Source organism: Schistocerca piceifrons, chromosome 7 (assembly GCF_021461385.2).
Source record: "Schistocerca piceifrons isolate TAMUIC-IGC-003096 chromosome 7, iqSchPice1.1, whole genome shotgun sequence".
Classification (NCBI taxonomy): domain Eukaryota; kingdom Metazoa; phylum Arthropoda; class Insecta; order Orthoptera; family Acrididae; genus Schistocerca; species Schistocerca piceifrons.
Window position 1 is genome coordinate 389,047,830 of NC_060144.1, and position 22,516 is coordinate 389,070,345.

The following is a 22,516-nucleotide window of genomic DNA, read 5'->3' on the forward strand; positions in this document are numbered from 1 at the left end:
AACTGCAGTCAAGTGTGTGTGAATTGTGTTTGCGTGAGTGTGTATGTGTGTGTTTGTCATCTAAGACAAAGGCTTTACTGGTTGAAAGCTATATCAGTGACAGTCTTTTTGTTGAGCCTATCTGCGACACAGCATCTCTGCTATATAGTGAGTAGCAACTTTCCTTTTTACAATATTGTTACATTCCACCCTGGATTTTCCATTGTTCAATATCCCAGAAAGATATTTGTACTACTTGGTGTGATGTCATTCACATTTAACGGAAAATACGTTAACCAGTCACTAAATTTCAGTTTTCTAGCTGTAATGTTAAAGCTAAGTTTCAAAAAGTGGTGGATGACGACTACACAGGAGGAACAAATAAGAATACAAAAATTCTATTAGAAAAACAAAGATGATGTAACTTACCAAACGAAAGCACTGGCCTGTTGATAGACACACAAACAAACACATACATACACACAAAATTCAAGCTTTCGCAACCAACGGTTGCTTCATCAGGGAAGAGGGAAGGAGAGGGAAAGATGAAAGGACGTGGGTTTTAAGGGAGAGGGTAAGGAGTCGTTCCAATCCTGGGAGCGGAAAGACTTACCTTAGAGGGAAAAAAGGACAGGTATACACTCGCACACACACACATATCCATCCGCACAGACACAGACACAAGCAGACATACATAAAGGCAAAGAGTTTGGGCAGAGATGTCAGTCAAGGCGGAAGTACAGAGGCAAAGATGTTGTTGAATGACAGGTGAGGTATGAGCGGCGGCAACTTGAAATTAGCGGAGGTTGAGGCCTGGTGGATAACGGGAAGAGAGGATATACTGAAGGGCAAGTTCACATCTCCGGAGTTCTGACTGGTTGGTGTTAGTGGGAAGTATCCAGATAACCCGGACGGTGTAACACTGTGCCAAGATGTGCTGGCCATGCACCAAGGCATGTTTAGCCACAGGGTGATCCTCATTACCAACAAACACTGTCTGCCTGTGTCCATTCATGTGAATGGACAGTTTGTTGCTGGTCATTCCCACATAGAAAGCTTCACAGTGTACGCAGGTCAGTTGGTAAATCACATGGGTGCTTTCACACGTGGCTCTGCCTTTGATCGTGTACACCTTCCGGGTTACAGGACTGGAGTAGATGGTGGTGGGAGGGTGCATGGGACAGGTTTTACACTGGGGGCGGTTACAAGGGTAGGAGCCAGAGGGTAGGGAAGGTGGTTTGGGGATTTCATAGGGATGAACCAAGAGATTACAAAGGTTAGGTGGACGGCGGAAAGACACTCTTGGTGGAGTGGGGAGGATTTCATTTCAAAATGATGGATATGTGTGTGTGTGTGCAAGTGTATACCTGTCCTTTTTCCCCCTAAGGGAAGTCTTTCCGCTCCCGGGATTGGAATGACTCCTTACCCCTTCCCTTAAAACCCATATCCTTCCCTCTTTCCTGATGAAGCAACCATTGGTTGTGAAAGCTTGAATTTTGTGTGTATGTTTGTGTTTGTTTGTGTGTCTATCAACATGCCAGCACTTTCGTTTGGTAAGTTACATCATCTTTGTTTATATATATAAAAACAAAGATGATGTAACTTACCAAACGAAAGCGCTGGCATGTTGATAGACACACAAACAAACACAAACATACACACAAAATTCAAGCTCACTTCTGATGCCATACATCAGGCTTTTAAAACTTTCCACAGAAAATCCCCCCCACCCCCTACCTACCCCCTCTGAAATTCAGTAACAAGTCAAGTGATTTCCATATCTGTTTCATAATCAAAACAGATATGTCTACCTGCTGAAAAACTATGTTGTCATATACATAGCTGAATATGTTCCAATTACTGTTTTAAAACTCTTAACAGTTAAAAACATTTAACAGCAAAAGTCTTTGAAATGATATGTATGGAATGATGCAACATAGCTAAAAACTACCATGTCTCAACATAACATCAGATTTTTAAAATCTCATATGATTAACAGAAGACAGCACCAGTTCATGCCAAGAAGAAACTAGTAAGTTGTTCCATGTGGAGAGTTATGAATTAATGTTAATGTGCAGTCCATAGAAACTGTGGGGAAACTTCTGTTGTTCACACCTGCTAAAAAACTAGACTACATTATTTGTAACACTTTGAGATTGTTTACAAAGAAGATGCTTATGAGAACAACCAAGATCTACTTCAACATTCAGATCCCTTGAAATGAATATATGAAAAATTATATTTCTCTGTGGTATTATGCCTTTGTGAATCAAAAGGGATTTTTATGAACATCAAGAAATACTGCTATTGCTTTTTCTGCAGCAAGTGAGACATTTCGGCCAAGCCTTGGATGCTGCACTATTGCTCCCTGAGTGTTGAATACTACCATCATGCAATACATTCTTATTCTGTGCTTTGGACGAGCACTAGGAAAGGTGGGAAATATTTATTTACATTCTTGAGTGAGATGCTTTAACTTGATAAACAGTTTCAGCTACATAAATCATAATAGTAGATGCACAAACCAGTTTAAGCAAAGAATTAAAATTTGATGACCTTTCAATACCACAAGTTTCAATACTGACTACTGAATTTAAGGTCAATGATATAGTCTTGTGGAAGTACACCAATAAGAGCTTCAGTCAAAGATTAGAGATGAAAATGGTAAACAAGTTTGAATCAAAACTGCTACAGCAGCTGAGAACATCTGGAGCAGGTCAGCATGGGACTGCCATAGCAGTCAGCCACAGTTAAGGAGGTAAGAACGCAAAATGTTTTTGAAGTGGCCTCTGCAACGGTGTGCAGTTGTCTCATCTACACAGAGTATTTACTGCTCACTTTAGATGAATGTATACTCTTTTTTATAAATCTGTAACCTAAAGAGTGGAAAATGCACCAGCACTCTGTGTTTTGATTCTATTTTAGGTTTTTATCCAGGTGTAGCCCAAACACATTCCACACAATTTTTCATCTTGAAAAATTCTTTAACCCTGACATAAAGCCCCGAGTTGTCTCATTTTTATAATTTTAATGAAAGCTTAAAATCCCGAGTATACTTGAGCAACTTAAGAAGAGACCCTCGAAATAACAAAACCCAGTTTATATCCATTTCAGCACTGATGGTTACGAGTTTAGCTGCTAGACAGCATCTGGTACCACATTTGTAACCTGGCTGTTGTGTTTTGGTTGAGGTGGTTGTGTGCGTCTTCGGATATTCAACAAGAAAACAAGCGGTTTCAGACTTTCTCCTCTCTTGTTATTTAGGAAATGTTCTCAATGAAGGATTACTATAATGATCCTGAATTTAACACTGGGTTCAGAAAGTGAAGAAGACGGTGATGTTGTTTCATTAGAGACTGAAAATGATGACAGTTCGTCAGCTGAGCAACAAGTGCTCACCAGTGGTACAAGATCAATACATCCACTGTGCTCCAGCCAGCTCCTCCAAGATTTATGATCACAGGAAATCACTGTGAAATCCATGGTCAGACTTCAAAGCTACACAGAAAGTACAAAATGACTTCAAGTTTCAGGACACTTTAGTCAAAGTCTAGCTCATGAGTATACTCAGGATTTTATTATTGGTGATCTTCAAACTTTTGTAACTCATTCTTTTGAACTTTAAAAGCTATCTGTATTTATGTTCACAGTAAACCATTGTGAAATACATGGTTTAGACTTCATAGCTACACAGAAACTAAAAAAATGACTTCAAGTTTCAGGATATTTTAGTCAAAGTCCAGTGCACAAGTATACTTGGGATTTTATTATTGGTGATTTTGAAATTTTGTAACTTATTATTTTGAGACTTAAAAGCCATTTTATATGTTTACACATAATTTCATTCATTACAGAATCTTTTCCACTAATAAAAAAATTATTATTTTGGAAAATCATTAAGTTAAGGGGTTAAAATTACTGGAAGGTCAATTAAGTGGTACAAATTGTTGAGACTTTTGTGATTGATTGAATACTACACAATTAAAGATTACCTAGAAAACTCAGTGTAGTGGTTAGTAATAACTACAACAACCTGTCACATTGTTATACATGACCACAGAGTATGGCTTCACAAAAAATTATGTGCTAAGATCCATAGTCCATGATGGTGATGTCTTGTCATTCTCCTGAGCTCAACATCTGACTTATCATGATGGGATGCTGCCTCAGTTTTTCGGGTGGACTGAGGGAAAAACATGAAGACATGCATGGGGCATAGCTGCATGTTTATGGGCTTAGAGTGAATTTTCTGAAAAGACTAGTGTTAGCACAAGGGGCGTAGCAGCACAATCATAGCCCAGAAGTCACCAGTAGGTGTCCTTAGCATGTGAAGTCTGAAGTACAAAATTGTGTTTTATAATACAAATTATTTGGAGCAAATTGTGTTTAAATCAAACAACATCGTCCAAAAAGGATTGGCCAAATGAGGCAGTGCAGTTGTTAAGACATTAACCTCACATTCAATGAAAATAATCAATTTTTGACAATATAATGTATTTGGATGGATAAAAAATCTACATACCAAGTGGTGACAGAACATGCATATAAAAGAATGTTATACTTATGCAAGCTTTCAGAGCCAGTGGCTCCTACTTCTAGCAGAAGGGGAAGGAAGAGGGGTGAAGGAAAAGGACTGGAGAGGTTTACCGAGGGGTTGATTTCAGAGAACCGCAGGTCAGGGGAGACTTACTACATGGGATGAAAAGGAAAGAGTGATTGTTGGGGAGTGCACTCGACAATATGTGGAAACCCAAGAGCTTAAAGGTGGAAGATAGGGTAATATCCAAGACAGAGATTACACCAGTTTCTCAGAACTCTGTAGATAGAAAACAGTGATACAACATGTCCTTCGTTCTCACCACCCAACCGGCCTTAGTTTATGTTTATTTCTGAGTCTCAGCATTTCTTCACAGTAAATGCTCCTTTCTTCACTCCATTTTAGTTTGCTACATCTTTCATATTCTGACCTGTCTATTTTTTGCCGTCTCTGTACAGCAAGTTGAAAAAGAGAGGGGAAGAGGGAGAGATAAACACGTGCATATCATAAACCCTTCCCTCAAAAATATTTCTCTTTCATACCTCCTCTGTGTTACCACACATGACGTGTCATTGATCTCATTTGTACTAAGATAGCAGTACACGCGAGATGCCTATTTGCTTCCACCACCCTGAGTTGAAGGCATAAGTTCTAACGAATCATCTCAAAGCTGCAGTCTTCTACAGTGTGCAGAAAACAGCTCATAGGTTGTGAATCTGTTATCTTAAGGCTGTAAGAAACTCTAAGCAAGGAACTGTTATTTCAGAAATAATTAATTTTTCAATCAGTTTGTTTATACGAGATGCCATTCGGCTTTATTAGCAGAACACAAGAAACTGCACAATTACAATCCACTTTGGAGTCACAAATAACTTTCCTTCTTCAACAAAATAACAAACAGCACATTTTCATAGTTACTATCACACCACACTGTTCTCAATTATACGTTCCAAATAACCATATTTTGCTAATAAAGTCTTAATTAACACTGACCACAGCAGACAACATGTAGACAACATGTCTGTCCTCTGAGGCTTCCCAACCAGCTCTCACATTTACAAATGGCACATTGCAAATTAAGTCTTAACTGACACTGCAGCAGACAACATGGCCGTCCTCCAAGACTGCCGAACCAACTCTGATCTTACAGCCAAACCACTTCGCCCATCATCGAAGTTAGAAGTGATCCGAAGATCTCCAAAGTGCTTCATCTGTCTTTTCGTTTAGCAGTTGTTTATTATTCTACTCGTTATTAATATTTGTGAAATAATGGAATGACAGCACACTATTGAGATATGCTTCAATTTGAAATTCAAGTAAATATGTTGTTTAATTTTTCAAATATTAATAATAGAAGATAACCATTTTGGTGCACAACTATCGAATGCAGCAGCCAATCATGGAGAAGGACCACAATTTAGGCGGTCTTTCTCACGATATCCGTACCTAACAAACCATCTGTCATCGGTACCTCACACCACCTTAGTTATCATGCCACTGTTGCCTTCTCAACTGCTCTAAGAACAACTTCTTATACCTGAGTATGAGGGCTCACTCTTATTAAATCGTGCACAATGTTTCAGCAGTAATCACTGTGTGTGTACTGTCACCGTCTAGAGATCAGATTTTTTATCTACCCAGTTACATTACAACCTCATATTCAGCAGGATGGAGTTCGCTTTATCTGGTGATCCTGATTTAGGTTCTCTGTGGTTTCCTTAAATCATTTCAGGCAAATGCCAGAATGGTTCCGTAGTGATTGTATGTTGCTGTGACATTTATAGTGACATCAGACAGTGTTCAAAGTATTTACATTGGGTAATACATTCACTGACATATGTTTATTCTTCATTTTGTAGTGGTTAGTTATTCCTTGCTCTTTTAAAATAAAAGTTTTATGCCACTTTGGTATGGTTCTTTAACAGTATTAATGCCTGAGGGTGACTCTAATAAACAACATTTTTGGTGATCACGGCATGGTCTGAACACGCAATAAGACTGGAAACAACCGTGTCACGTTGCACTGACTGCCCTACGCAGGTGAAACAAACCACAGGAGATGCGTCACTCTGCACATCTTTTATGAGTCCCTTTGAAGTGTGTATTCAGAGTGACAGGTGCAATTCCTTGGGTACATCATCAACACCCAAGAAATTCAGCCACCGCAAGAGAAAGTTGAAAGCTGCCGCAAGAGAAAAATGAAGCCACAGTCAAATACCCAGAGCCAGTCAGAATATGAGAGTTATGACAATACCTAGGCTTAATAAATTTCTATTGTCATTTTCTGCACAACCATGCATTGTTGACAGCTACAATGAATGACTTGTTACGAGGTGTTCCAAACCCAGAGGATCAAATCTTGTGTAGCAACACAGAGGCAGGTTTCACCAAAGTGAAAACTATCATCACTGAAACTATGCTGTTAGCACATTCTGTCACCTAGCCCCCTCCCTCCCGCCTCCCCTCACTTTAATGGTAGACACATCAGTAACAGCAATGAGCCCTATACTACAGTAGTAAATAGAACAGTGTTGACAGCCAGAAGCTTTCACAAGCACAACAAGGATGGCTGACATACGGTCGCAAGCTGTACACAATGTATGCTGCCATAAAAACGTTTTACCACATGCTTGAAGGCCAGCAGTTTACTTTAGTCACCAAGTACAAACTAATGTCAATTCCCTTTTATCAAATGCCAGACAAGGCATCACCACGGCAGATGCAAAACTTGGATTACATTGGAAAATTTATGACATATGTTATTTGTGTTCAGGATTATTTGAATATTCCAGCAGATGCCTCTCTCACATCAAGATGTTTAACACCACAATTGACCACAAAGCTCTCACTAAGTCACAACATCTTGATCCAGAGTTATGCGCATTACTGGAGTGACCAACCAGCCTGCATGTCCACCACATTCTAGTACCACTACTGAACATATGGATGCATTGTGAAGTTTCAGTAGTGAATATGTGATCATTTGTCCTTCTGCAATTTCAACAGCAAACCATTGTGTCATTAAAAAAGTTGGCACATCCAGGTGTCCATGGTACACTGAATCTTGTGAAATGCTCTTATACAGTGGTCGAGTATCGACAAAGATTGAAAATTGTTGGATTGGGGGATGGGGTTGATTTGGGGGAAGAGACCAGAATGCGAGGTCATCGGTCTCATCGGATTAGGGAAGGATGGGGAAGGAAGTCAGCCAAGCCCTTTCAAAGGAACCATCCTGGTATTTGCCTGAGGTGATTTAGGGAAATCACAGAAAACCTAAATCAGGACAGGCAGACATGGGACTGAACCATAGTCCTCCTGAATGCGAGTGCAGTGTGCTAACCACTGCACCACATTATTCGGTGATTGCAAATCATCTGTGCACGACTTGCCAGAGGAATAAATGACTTGATATGTCAATGTGGCAACTGGCTCACTTCTACCACATAAGCAAAGATTTGAGCACATCCATTTACATCACTCCAGGCAAATGCCGGGATGGTTCCTCTGAAAGGGCACGGCCGACTTCCTTCCCCATCCTTCCCTAATCCGATGAGACCGATGACCACGCTGTCTGGTCTCCTTCCCCAAACCAACCAACCAACCATCCATTTAGACATAATTCAGCTGTTGCATCATCTGACAGTTTCACTACTGCCTTACGGCCATTGACCTCTTTCTGCGTCAGTCAGAGGCACTCCCTATGGGTAATATAACCACTGAAACTGCAGTAACCACATTCTTTTGATGATGGACTGCCGATTTCAGCATGCCTCTTTGTACTGCCACATATCAAAGTTGACAATTTGAGTGTTATTTTATTCAAGCACCCGTTACCTTGCCAAACATGAAGTCTATCCACACTAGGTTGCCACTCTGCAGCTAAGGGACTCATGGAACGACACTGAAAGGAACATTAAGATGTCACAATTTGCAACATTGGACAGAGACATTATCCATTGTGATTCTAAGCCTTCAAGCATCCATCAACGAAGATCTCAGGGCTACAATAGCTGATCTTGTATACAGCCAAACAATATGGCAAGCAAGTGAATTCTTTGAGTACAAATCTAATGACCGCGTTGGTGCATCTGACATTGTCTCGAAGCTGCGGCCACAACTCTGCCCTGTCGCACCATGTGGCCAACCTCACTCGTCACCCTTTTATTTTCAAGGCTCTAGCAATGTATGACCAAGTTTTTGTCTGGAACGAAGCGGTATGCAAGCCACTTCAACCCCCATATTATGAAGCTTATGCAGTGGTCAGCAGGGAAGAAAAAGATGTTTAAGATCAATATTATGGGCACTTTCACCACAGTCTCCATGGATCGCCTCAAGCCCACATTTTGCTGCCCCCCATCAGTATGGGCAATGCAGCTACTCCACCTACTGAAAATATGGCGTCACCTTCAGCTACCATCAACCAGCCACAACACTCAGCAGAAACCAAACTTACGGGTGCTGTAGCAGATGTGACAATGCCACAAGATGCAGCTCACAGCAGTCCACAAAATACTGCAATGGACTCCATGAAGCAAGTAAACTGCAAGCAGGGAAATAAGTCTGTTTCAATACCAAGTATCTTTGACACTGGTGGTGGTGGATCATACATTTTCAGTGATTATAGTGACATCACACAGTCCTCAATGTGTGTAAGTTCGGCTAAATGTTCACTGACATATGTTTATTCCATGTTCATAGTAGTTAGTTATACCTTGCTCTTGTAAAATAAATGTTGTATGCTACCTGAATATGGTGCTTTAACAGTTTTAATGCCGGCAGGTAACTTATATAAACAACACTCCCTTCATCAAGGCCACAGCTAACCACCAGACCCATCCTCATAAAAGTATACTTATACATTCTGTATGTATGTATATTTTGAGCTTTGCATTTTTGTTGTATTAGGGTCACAAAACTTAAGTCATTGTGGTTCCTGGATGAATAAATAAATCAAGTTAAAAATGACTATCCAAGATAACATGCTGCGCCATCCCTACCAAAAAGTCCTTAATCCAGTCACAAATTTCAGTTGATGCCCCATTTGATCATCCTTTTGACAATAAGTGCAGGTATGGTATCGAGTCAAACACTTTTTGGAAATAACGAAATTTTCATCTACCCGACTGTCTCAATCCAAAGCTTTCAGTATGTAATGTGAGAAAACTGCAAGTAGGTTTTCACATGATTGATGGTTGCAGAATCTCTGCTGATTGGCATTGAGGAGGTCATTCTGTTCAAGATATCTCATTATGTTTTAGCTCAGAATATGTTCTAAGATGCTATAACAAACTGATGTCAAGGATATTGGACGGTAGTTTTGTGTATCACTTCTGCTACCCTTGTTGACGGGTGTGACCTGTGCTTTTTTTCAAGAACTGGGCACAGTTTCTTGTTCAAGGGATCTAAGACAGATTACAATTACAAGAAGGACTAATTCAGATGCAAATCTGCGTATAAAATTTTCAGTAATCTATTGATTTCAGCTGTTTCTCAACACCACTGACACTAACACCTTTTTCATTCATCTTTTCAGTGGTACTAAGATTAAGTTGGGGCAGTTCTCACGGGTTTTCCTTCATAAAGGAGATTTGAAAACAGAGTTAAGCATTTCAGTCACTGGAGGCATCACGCATTGCTCTCCTGACAGCCGAATGTGTTTCATTCAGTATCTCTCAGACTATAGCCTATGCTCTGTTTTGCACTTATTATGCGGCAATCTTTGTTTCTTTACAGTGATTGAATATCATGGAGGGACCCTCCTATTATGAACTGTTCTACTGGGTACATATCTATCTAGATCATCCAGAATGAGATTTTCACTCTGCAGCGGAGTGTGCGCTGATATGAAACTTCCTGGCAGATTAAAACTGTGTGCCCAACCGAGACTGGAACTCGGGACCTTTGCCTTTCACGGGCAAGTGCTCTACCATCTGAGCTACCGAAGCACGACTCACGCGCAGTACTCACAGCTTTACTTCTGCCAGTATCTCGTCTCCTACCTTCCAAACTTTACAGAAGCTCTCCTGCGAAGGTAGGAGATGAGATACTGGCAGAAGTAAAGCTGTGAGTACCGGGCATGAGTCGTGCTTCGGTAGCTCAGATGGTAGAGCACTTGCCCGCGAAAGGCAAAGGTGCCAAGTTCGAGTCTCGGTCGGGCACACAGTTTTAATCTGCCAGGAAGTTTCATATCAGCACACACTCCGCTGCAGAGTGAAAATCTCATTCTGGAAACATCCCCCAGGTTGTGGCTAAGCCATGTCTCCGCTATATCCTTTCTTTCAGGAGTGATGGTTCTGCAAGGTTCGCAGGAGAGCTTCTGTAAAGTAGCGAAGGTAGGAGATGAGATACTGGCAGAAGTAAAGCTGTGAGTACCGGGCGTGAGTCGTGCTTCGGTAGCTCAGATGGTAGAGCACTTGCCCACGAAAGGCAAAGGTCCCGAGTTCGAGTCTCGGTCGGGCACACAGTTTTAATCTGCCAAGAAGTTTCATATCTAGAGCATGGTCAACTACTCTTTTAAACTTGAACCACAGTTCCTCTACATGCTCCTGTCTCATACTGAAAGTTTCAAGTTCCTCACTGATTTTTTATCTAGTTTACTGTACATTTACATCTTTCTGTTCGTTTGTAGTTGTCCCTTGTATTTCGGTAGTCACTGCTGCCACAACTGCGTCATGGTCACTGACATTAGTTTCGATGTGGACATCATCAAAGACATCAGGTCTATTTGTTGTCATTAGATCCAATACATTCTCATCATGAGAGGGGTTCATAACTACCTGTTCTAGGTAGTTTTCAGAGAAGGCATTTATCTCACACGATGTCTTATCATGCCCACCACTAACAAAACTGTAATTTTCCCAATTAATTGTTGGATGATTAAAGTCTCCCCTGATGACTGCATTATGACAGGGGAACTTACATACAAGTGTATTGAGTTGTTTTCTGAAATTTTCAGTTACATCGGAAATGAGACTGGTGGGATAGAAGGATCCAAGTATAATTTTACACCTACCCCTGAGTCTTGTCCAAACAATCTCGTATGTAGCTTTAATATTGATCTCAGTGGATTTGAGTTTCTTGTCTACAGAGACACATACACCATTTCCATTTCCCATTGGCCAATCCTTCTGATATACACCCAAATTTTCCACAAAAACCTCACTGCTATCAATTTCAGGTTTCAAAGAGCTTTTTGTAACTAGTATTACATGAGCTTCACTGCTTTTCACGAACACTTCAAACTCTGGCACTTTGTTGTGAATACTTTGGCAGCACCACACATCAGTCAGCTATAGGTGAGTTGTTGCCTTTCCTTTATTTTATGTGTTAAACTCTGCAAGTATTGCAAATTTTGGAGATGAAAATTTTAAAAATTTATTTGCTTCTATGTTTATTTATTAATGCCATTTGGCATCAAATTCTGGGTTAACTCATCATCGAGGAAATAAGTGTTTGTTGTACATGTAATAAGGATAAAAAGTGGTGTCCACTCTTATAGACAACTCTTTAAATAGTTGGGCATACTGAAAACAGTTCGTAATATATATACTCCATTAAGAATGAGGTATTCAGACATAAAAATGACTGACTATCTACCCAGCGATGTAAAGAATTTAATACATACTTATTAACTTCAAACACAAACTCAAATGACATCTTTTTAATTACAGTTTCTACTTCATTAAATAATTTATTAATTAATAATTAACATGGTGTGTGGAGAGAGAGAGAGAGAGAGAGAGAGAGAGAGAGAGAGAGAGAGAGAGAGAGAGAGAGAATAGTTATGTGTAAATCAATGTATGTAAAAGAAGAGTATAAACAGATTGACTGAACATAATTATGCATAAATCACTTTATGTAAAAGGAAGTAGCTCAAGACAATCTTGTAAACTGTTAGCATGTAACAATATTTCTTGCTTAGAGAGTGTATTGTAATTTGCATAACTGTATGTTTTTGAAGTGTGGCTACTGTGCACCATTCATGTGCATATGATTGGTTGCCTATTATCATTCTTTGTACTTTGTTTCTATTTTACTTTGATGATAGTTATGGTGGTAAATTATTATTGTACATATAAACTGTTATCAAGTAATACTGACTGTATTTTGCAGAGTAAATACTTTACTGTGTAAGTAGTATAAAGATATGAATGATATCTGAACTGTAGAACTCTATGCGAAAAAATTATCTTCATCTCTCAAAAAAAGGTAACATACCTGAGTTTTCCTACCATCTTCGGTGAGATTATCCCATTACTAGCAACTAGTGAGTCTGCTAATGTTGTTTTCCCATGATCTACATGTGCAATGATACATATATTGCGTATGTGATCAGTTTTTGTTTGCAAGTGAGACAATTTCTCTGCATTAACTAACCTCATCTTGCATCAAATTCCTAAAAACAAAATACAAATAAATTATTGTTACTTTGGTTCTAGTACTATTTCATACATGTATATCTGTGTCTCCACAAGAGAATTTTTTTTTATTTTTATTTATTTATTTATTTTTTTATACAAATGAACAGATTATGAATCAACAGATTTAAAACTGGTACAGGGAATAGATTACAACTATATCCAGACATACACAGAATTCAAATCTCTGGCTTTTATTGACAATGTTTCATTAGCTCAGCCACTTGAACATGCCTCAGGGTTTAACTATTAGCTCCAGCCTTCAAATGTTAACACAGACTCTCTCATTATGATGTACGAGGAAATAATTAAAGATAGTGCAGTAAGTTGTGTCACAAAACCTGCTTATATGTCTCAGATGCCTGAAAAACCCAATGACCAAGATTTTAATTTCAATGTTGTTCAATTTTTAATTTCTCAGCTGCACGGGTATCAATTAAGAGTCTACTAATGAGTTAAAGTTTGCTGCTGTTCAACTGTTACACTTGAAAAGCGATAATAAATGAGAGTACAGAAGTATACCAACAAAATGAAAAGTCACTTAAACACTGTGTTCAATGTATTCCAATCTACCTCAAATATGTGTGACAAATATATATGTCCCACACAAATATACATGAGACCTCAAATACAACAACTCATTGTGACAATCTGCCACAATTTGAGAACAGTAAGAGTTTAACATTCCATCAATGACAATTAGAGACTGACTGAACATGGATCGGGAAGATCCTTTTCAGTGGAGCCACTCTGGAAAATACCTTTAGTGATTTAGATAAACCACTTATCACTGACTAATAAAAAAAGGAAGGAGGTTTAAAGTTTAATGTTCTGCTGTAGATGAGGTACTTAGAAACAGAACACAAGTCTTTATTATTCAAGGGTGGGAAAGTAAGTTGACTGCACCCCCTCCCCCCCTCAAGGAATAACCACAGCATCCAACTTAATTAATTTATAAAAACCACATAAAAAATCTACCAGACGTCCGGTTGAAGACACGAAACCTGCTCCATCAGAATGAGACTGCTGTATGGTAACCTACGCACCACCTTGCTCACTCCTACAATTTAGAGCACAGTGGTACCTATCTCAATTAGTTAGTTACATGTTCCATAGATCATTTGAATGATTCATTTATTGAAATGATGTAGATTTTACGTTACTGGGCAGGTGATGAAAGATTTTTGTTGCTGCATATTGAGCTCCTTTCTGAACCACTGACAGCTTTAATAACAGGTAACACATGTATTTTCCCATCTAGTGTTGTAAGTATGGACATCACTGTTCTTCTCAAGTTGTAATGGATTATTTATAATGAATTTCATTTCAGTGTGTAGCAAAAGATTACATGCCCCACAATAACAGGATTTATATAGCCTTCGATTATAATATATTCTAAATGAAACTATGTTTTTTGTGGTGTTTCATAATTTAAGGACATAAAAATTAGTGGTCACTGAGAATAAAAGGGTGCTCAGAACATCAGGATTAAATCTTAGACAAAAAAAAAAAAAAAAAAAAAAAATGTGCAAGGCTTGTCTGAAAGATTATTGGGACAAGTTAACTAACTGGAAGCAAGATGACTGCAGAGCTGCATCAATATTAAAGCAAACGTTCCTGTCTGCAAATTACTGAAAAGTAATAGCTAAGAGAAGATTTTTGCACTGATCATTTTTTGTTGGTGAAATGAAGCACCATCTGTAAAAAAAGTTATGTTTCTCAAAATGTTTCAGTATGCGACTATCTTTTTCCTTCTAGTACCTACATATCTGTCTGTAAGGTATCAGTTATTATTTATAAACACACTGAAAACTGAGACTTGCAAACCAACAGTGCTTGATCTCAATTCTATGTAAAACTATGAAGGTACTATTTTCACTATTTCTGTGATCTAGCTACATATGACAATTCTTTTACATCTTCAGTCAATATTGAATTATGAGCAAACCACAACTATTTATAGTATACCTGAAGCACAATACAGATCTGACAACTCTACAGCTAAATGCCCCCCCCCCCCCCCCCCCCCCCAGTGCTAAAAGGATCAACTTCACAGGATGTAATGCCAATCAAGAACACAGCATGGTGTGTAAAAAATAGTTACTCAATGACACAATTTGGAAAAATCAGCTTTCATGAGTTAGAGGATAAGAGTAAAAAAGGCTACCACTAAACAGACCTGAAAAATGATTGCTTACTTTATGGGTACGGACCTGTCATGGAGAAGGGCAGTAAGTGCTGGAAAGAGTTATATACTTGACTGATATTCTACATGACAAATAGGATTTCTTGTGATACACTTACAGGCAATGATTATCATCTGTTGCACTTACAAGGCAACTGCAGTGTCATTAAAAATGTTTCTATTTTTTGAATGCATAAATTAATGAATTCAAATCACTTTTCATTTCACACTACAATAGATTGATTTTATTTTATTTTGTCTTGTTGAAATGGAGTTTTGGTTTAAAAGAAGTGTAATTATAGTTAGCTTAATTGCCACAGTGTTTGCATTACATATAAGTCCATCAGATTCTGTTACCTTTTCCCGCTTTCACATGTTAAGAAATGAAGTTTCTCTTACTTAAAGACAAATATCGAAAAGTATTAGGTTAGAAATACGCCCGAGCTGTGGCCTATTCTTGATAATGTGACTTTCAGCTGTAGTATAGCTTTAAAATGTAGAAACAAGTCACATTCCAAATTAAACTGCAGGTTCCTTTACAACAGACTGGTCAAGCTGATTGATAGGATACCCATATAATACATATTTTAGGTGTTCATAGGCACAGTTACTGTGGTCACAGTTCCCCAAAAAGCAACCATGCAGCATCCACAGCAGCATGTGGTACTCAGCATCATTACAACTGCAAACATAACCTAAAGGTTAGCACAGCATTGTAAATCTTCAATGAAAGCTATCTTTTCTGCCTATTGTCTGCATCCATCTTCGTATTTCACCTACTTCTGCACACTCCTCATATGTACATCTTGACTGTTAATTGTTTTAATCTTTCCAAGTAAATCTCATTCAACACTTCCCCTTAAAAATTTATTTGTTTATTCTTGTGTTTTGAATGCATTCTCTTTTTCATTGGGATTTTATTTCCAACATCAAATTTGTGGTTTCTTTTAGAAAAACATTATTTCTAAAATGTTCTGTGTTTATACTGATCTATGCCATACTCAACACATCATTTCAAACAAAGATGACTGGTAACTTTCACACTTATCTACACTAGACCCCCCCCCCCCCCTTTGCATGAAGACCACTGGCTTTTAACATATATTTTTCCATAATGGTACCACTAAAACAGTCTTAGAAGATTAGTAGTTTACCGTATGATTGAGAACCACTCCTTCCACTATCCAGTAACTCAATATAGTGTCTATTAAATGTATTTCATTTTTTAGCTTCTTAAAATTATCCTTAAATTATTCTAAAAGAATGACAACTTCATATCTATATGACAGGTTTTGTTTCAAGTACATCTACTTTTATTTTTATTGTGAACAGCTGATAATACCGATATCAATTCATTTAGTGGTACTTAAAAATGTAAATCATGATAACAGTGGTTCAGGTATCAAATTTCTACCTTACTGCTTATGTCATAAAATAAGTAAAATCCGGGAAATATCTGATTTCTCCTCCTGCACTTACAGCATTTAGTCAAATAACTTAAAGGAGCAATGTATTTACATTTCTGTGTGATCAAAACTTTCAGATTTCAGAATTACTCATTTCCCTATATGTAAGAAAGAAGATGACAGAATTCCTAATTTGTCGTTGCACACCTCCTAGAGTGTAAGTTTTCAGAGTCAAATCATAACCTATAACATCTTTTATCAGCTCTTGACACCCTTCTGTTTCATTCTTTCTTTCCCTAAACTTACAGAATTGTTATGGAGTCATAGTATTTCTTATTCTTCACAGTCTACTGTGGTTCAGTGTTTTTTAGTGCCTAAAGCTTTTGCTCTGGTTTTGCATCACGTGGACTATGTTTCTCAATAAACATGATTAATTTAATATTTTATTTATAACTTTAGGTAGTGGATGGGGCAATGGACTGGAACCCATCAGGTAGTACATAAAGATGAGGCAGTTCCTTTTGTGAATGATCTTTATTCCAAAAACATCAATCTTCTGACTAAAAAAGTATATCCTCATGTATAACAACAAGTGAAACAGCAACCCACAATCTTTGGTAGTTATATAAATATACATTTACATAGGTCATTTTGAACTGTGTGTCCTTTAATTACATTTTATTTCCTGCTTCAAAATTATGCTAGCTAAATCAGTGAACTGGAACATACAGGTAACACATTCCCATCAGCCCCTCACAGATATGGTACAAATAGAGTCCCTGAAGAAAAACTCACAGGACAGAACAAATACAACAGAAATCAGCAGTTTAATGTTATTATTATAACATAAGTGTAAGAAATTTATATAAGAGTAAGAATCAAATAATACAGAAATGGAAGTTAAGAGGTTCATAAGTCTATAAGTCTTTGCAACAAATTTTAGGCATATCAATACAATTACAGTTATCACGCAATCCGTAAGCTCTGACAGCTGTCACAGTGAAATGATTCAAATAACAATCAGCTCAGACAAAACAGCATCATAATTCTGTAATCATCAAGAAATAAATAATTTGCAATTAGCCTAAAGTGAGAAAACTTAAAGCCAATCTCCAGTTTAACTGTTGATTATGTCAACACCAATAGTAATGACATTTTGACTGACAGTTAAAAACGGTTAGTTGGAATATTTAACAAAATATAAGCATCCTCTGACAAGCACTTCACTAGTTTTTGCAGAATGTAAATGTACAAGTACAATCAAAGCCTGCAGTGAGTGTCACCCCATTATGGTAATGTAATATCTTAAAAAAAAAAAAAAAAAAAAAAAAATTAAAACACTGAACTCAGATCAACAGGTATACGCAAATGTCCTCACTCCTGCATGCTTTTGAAGTGTGCTGCTCCCACACTGAGAAAAACATAGGGAAGAGAAAACAAGAAGTGGGCCACTGCTAATAAGAATAAACGAGTTTTAACAAAAGTCTACTACATTGACAACACATAACTTCTTGCACAAAGAATGCTGTCATTTTTCTTGCCTGCCATAATTCAAAAAAGTGTGGCCCCCATTACGTCCAATCTTGATTTTCTAATTATCTTCTCTCTCATTTTTAGCTTTTTATATATTCAAATATAATGTTTTGTTGGCATTTTATTGACAAATTTCATGTCTTCCTGCCCACTGTCATTTTCTCAATCTATGCTTCTGGATGTTTTTCTCCTTAGTCTTCAAAAGCTCCTAATCACCTTTTCTCACCTCACCCCTTTTTTTCAGATCTAAGAAAAGTGAATTCAGAAAGCTCGTGTGGCTTCACCATTTTGTACATCTGATACTGCTGCCTGCTAGTGAAATGGTGCCTTTATAGATTTATTGTATTCTAATTTCATACACAACTATCTTTGATGGTGTAGAAATACAGACTGCATTGGACTAATACATGAAATGTAAACACAGGTCAATACAACAAATTACATGTTTCCAACAGCAAAGAACAAGTTGTAATGTCAACATACTCTAAACAAACACACTTACATCTTTTACAGGTAAAGGATAACAGTTATCTAATTGCAAAGTATCATGAAAGAGGAAGAAATATTCTAAAGATAGCCCGCAATCAATCTAAAATGAAATTATGGAAAAATGCAGTTGGCATTCAATATACTGCAAACACTTTCAGTGAAACTGATTTCAGCCCACACTGTCTTTGTCTCTACTTTCTATTTTCACACAGATATGAAACTAAGAAATCAATATTCTCTTCAATAACATTCTAATTCATTTGGATAGGACTCTTCTGTCAATGGCACGTAAAATAGGCATGCTACCTCCCTCAAGAGGTGAAGTTGAATGCTGATGATGTTTTCATTCAAAGTGACTAATGACAAAAAAGTTTAGTCTCTCAAACACCAACTACCATAATTATTATTTAATTAATATACTACTTTCTCTATAACTATTTTGTTAAGTCCAATAAGTTCAGAGACCAACAGAAAATTAAATCCCATTAATAACCACAGAGTTGAATGTAAACCACATCTTTACTGAAGTTGGACTTCAGAGTTTGAAGCCAGCATTTCATGGTCCATTACAGACCAAACCAAAAATGAACAAAAAAGGCAATCAATTTCTGTAGGCCTACAGTATGTCCAAATGTTAATAATTAATATAACAACTTTTCTGAGGTAAATATCAAAATATGATTTGAAACAAATGGTGGTGGAGGCAAATGTCATATGATATTATCCAAAACTAGAATGATAGATTCACTACAAAATGCATATTTAAAGCTTCCTCTGTAAAAGCAGCACACTGCTTCAAAGAGACAAAATAATATGTTAATAGACAAAAGAAAAGTATGCGAACCACTTGAATATGGCAATTTGATAAAATAATAATAAAAAAGAAAAACACTATTAAAACTGTACAAATGCAGTGTGATATGGGATACAAACTGCTAAGACTGAGCAAAGCATTTCAACACTTGTGAGAAATTAGCAAGGACAATAACATACCATGCCTCAGTGTATGGCAGTGATATACAAAGAGTCTCAGTTACAAGGGCTACTGATGTACCTGTGCCTGTCACTATCATTCAGCAACAAAACAAACCTTTTTTCCCATCATAAGTAAAAATCCACTCACAACCAAGATCCAATACCTAAGCCTCCATTGACATTCTAATACGTGTGGTCTAGCCATTTTTCTGTTCTTTTTTGCCACCAACATAAAAATAATCCATTTTTGATATTCAGATGTGTAAAGAGAGATCTTATACATGACAGTCTAGAATAATGCTCTGTTGACAATAGTTACACAGTCAACACAGAACAAATATGCTCAATTATTAGTACACTAGAGAGATGTGTCCTGTTGCTGCTGTACTGTGTTTCCTACAGTCTTACTGAAACCCAAAACAAATTCACCAGAGCGAATAATCCACATTTTACAGGCAGTACAAATGTTTTACATTCAGTTCGTTTTCATGAAACTACAAAGAGCTGATAATATATTGTGATAAGAATAGTATCTATTGACAATTATTGTCTGTACATCTCAAATTGCCATAAGCATGAGTAGTCCATTTTTAATGCATATTCCAAAAGTAATTCTGTGTTTTATTCTGCCCAGCAATATGCAACCCAATCACACAGGTGCTACAATGTCCTGCTAGGAAGTTTTGAAACAGCATGCCTATTTATTAAGTATGTACCTGATTTTGATAAATATCTGCTTTGCTTGTACATAACATTCAATTACACACGCTTTGCCCCTTGCTGAAACTCCAGCTGCTGCTGTTTGAATGTCTGCTGCTGCAATTCCAGTGCTTTTTTCTTATATTTCTCGGCTAAATCTTCATTTTTGTCAACACCATCACCCCTCTGATACATCTGACTTACATTTGCACAGGCCTGCATGCTACCTAGATCACAAGCTTTTAATGAAAATGAATAAGCTTTAGCCATATCTTTCTCAATTAAACCATTTTTCAGACCCTGTAAAAACATAGTACTGACATAAAAGCAACAGAGCGCGTCGTTATCATCACAACATTTGTGTAGTGAAGCTACCCCTAAAGCATAGTCCTTCTCTTTCCTGCTGTTTTTAGTATCTAGAATGTTTAAAACGCCAACATTAAAGCAAGCTTTTGTTTCACCCAGGTCACATGCCTTTTTATAATACTTAAATGCAACTTCTGTATCTTTAGTGGTGTTTCCCTTCCCAACAAATGAATAATTTCCAAATTTCTGACAGCTTTTACCAAAATTATAGTCATCACAGTTAGTTTTATACACTTTCGCTGCTTTATCAAAATCCTTCTTGATGGCTTCTAAGTAATCCCCCAACAAATGACATACCTCTGGTTTCTTTTCTTGATAGCAACCAAAACGATATTCAATACCTAAATTATGTAAGTATTGCTTCACTTCTTCTTCATCTTTTAAGTTTACACCCATATTGCACAACACACTCGCTTAATCTAATTTAGTCAACACGACAGCTTATGAAGCACTGTTATACCTTCTTGTCTCACAATATTTTCAGCCTCCAGTGACTCACTTCTGTATACTGTCATTTATTTACACCTTTAATATGGGTTACTGTAACACCACACAACTCTTCTGCCCCAAATATCGCCGACCGAAGTTTACCGACTCTCCTTTGTTATTTCAAAGTCTCAAAGATCTGTGCTCTCGTCGTAAGACAGCTGAGCAGCATTTGTTGATTGTTTGAGAAGCTTTGACGTACCTGTTGACAACAGACTATCGCTCCAAATTTTAATCGAGTAAAACGGCTCTGTGTTGAAGGGAGGTTTGTTTGTGTATTACGTGTTGATGTTGTTGTTATGTTTCCTTGCCTATTGCAGGCGGCAGGATGTAAATATTTTTAGTTAGTAAAAGTGCAATGTGATTGTAACAACGGTGTAATGAATTGTTACATGAAATTTTCACCAAGGGATACAAAGACTGCCAAGAATGATCTTTTCAGTATCAGTGTAAACAGGATATGGCATATTCGGTGCGTTTAGAAATATAAAAATTACTTTTACGTAAATTTAAATTTGAATACACGTGATTGGATTTTTCCTGTACTATATTCTGGCACTTTTTCGGGTAAATACATGCACAGCTTCACATTAAGAATTACTTCCTAGATATTGTCAAAAAAAGTCGTAACGATTTTACATTTTTGACCCGTCAGCCCTAAGTAATGTAAAAAAAAAATTAATTACGTATTGACTCTCGGAATTTTAAATCCCAGTACTGACAGAATCGCACAATTGTGTGGCAGTTTCGTTAAGTATGGCACAATGAAAGTAATTGTTCAGTTTTTTGGTGTAAAAGGAAACACAGCGACAACTATGTTCCGCAGAAGAGCCTTGTGTATAGCGATTGCTTTAGAGTCGACCTGACAGTGTAATTTGTATGCGATAGAGTTACACAGCGACACAAAAAACTTTGAAAAGGAAATGATTTTCATGTTCAGAGTTTCAGTTTTTATTCAGGTCGTCTGTTCAGAACCGTGTTTTGAGCCATAACGCATCCCCCACCACATTTTGGTAGACTAAAGCAATGGAAAAAAAAAAAAAAAATCTGTGCCCGAAATACCATTATTTCAGATCTAATGGTGACAACTAATTTTGATTTTTTTGTTTTTTTCGCCATTCGTATTTTAGATGAGCAGTGGTATATATTTTCAACCAACACTGGATCACAGGACATCGTTAAAGCATTCGGAACATAGTGGATAGCATAATAACAATTTGCATTTATCGCTTCTTTTCAATGGGTTAATTATATGTATACACTATTCTTTTGGTGAAGGAGAAGTGGATGAGTAGTGACATCATAAAAAAGAGAAAGATGACAATTTTTATGGATACTGCTCAGAGTTGAGCAAGTTGATAATTTAATCCAAGCAGAAAAGTTCTATTGTGGGAAAAAAGCCTACTGTGCTCCACTAAGTGAAATAAAAAATAGTAGACAGTAT

At 37.4% G+C, this 22,516-nt stretch overlaps 3 protein-coding genes across 3 annotated transcripts in view; 1 reads left to right on the top strand and 2 right to left on the bottom strand.

Moving 5' to 3' along the window:
* LOC124805356 (elongation factor-like GTPase 1) overlaps nt 1–21,208 on the bottom strand; it is a 597,412-nt gene extending 576,204 nt beyond the window's left edge. Inside the window, exons 1-2 of the mRNA XM_047265897.1 lie at nt 21,047–21,208; nt 12,734–12,911 (exon numbers count right to left, since the gene is read on the bottom strand). Of these exons, the coding sequence (XP_047121853.1) occupies nt 12,734–12,897 (164 nt within the window). The 5' untranslated portion in view covers nt 12,898–12,911; nt 21,047–21,208. The remainder of the gene's footprint in view (nt 1–12,733; nt 12,912–21,046) is intronic.
* On the bottom strand, nt 19,601–21,053 carry LOC124805357 (cytochrome c oxidase assembly factor 7 homolog). Its single transcript, XM_047265898.1, has one exon. It carries the CDS (start codon nt 20,980–20,982, stop codon nt 20,281–20,283), a length of 702 nt encoding a protein of 233 aa, XP_047121854.1. The 5' UTR covers nt 20,983–21,053; the 3' UTR covers nt 19,601–20,280.
* A 103-nt stretch (nt 21,209–21,311) lies between the features above and the next one.
* The window catches only part of LOC124805159 (protein AF-9), a 114,720-nt gene continuing 113,515 nt past the window's right edge, over nt 21,312–22,516 (top strand). The window contains exon 1 of the mRNA XM_047265637.1: nt 21,312–21,544. Coding sequence (XP_047121593.1) covers nt 21,533–21,544 — 12 coding nt within the window. The 5' untranslated portion in view covers nt 21,312–21,532. The remainder of the gene's footprint in view (nt 21,545–22,516) is intronic.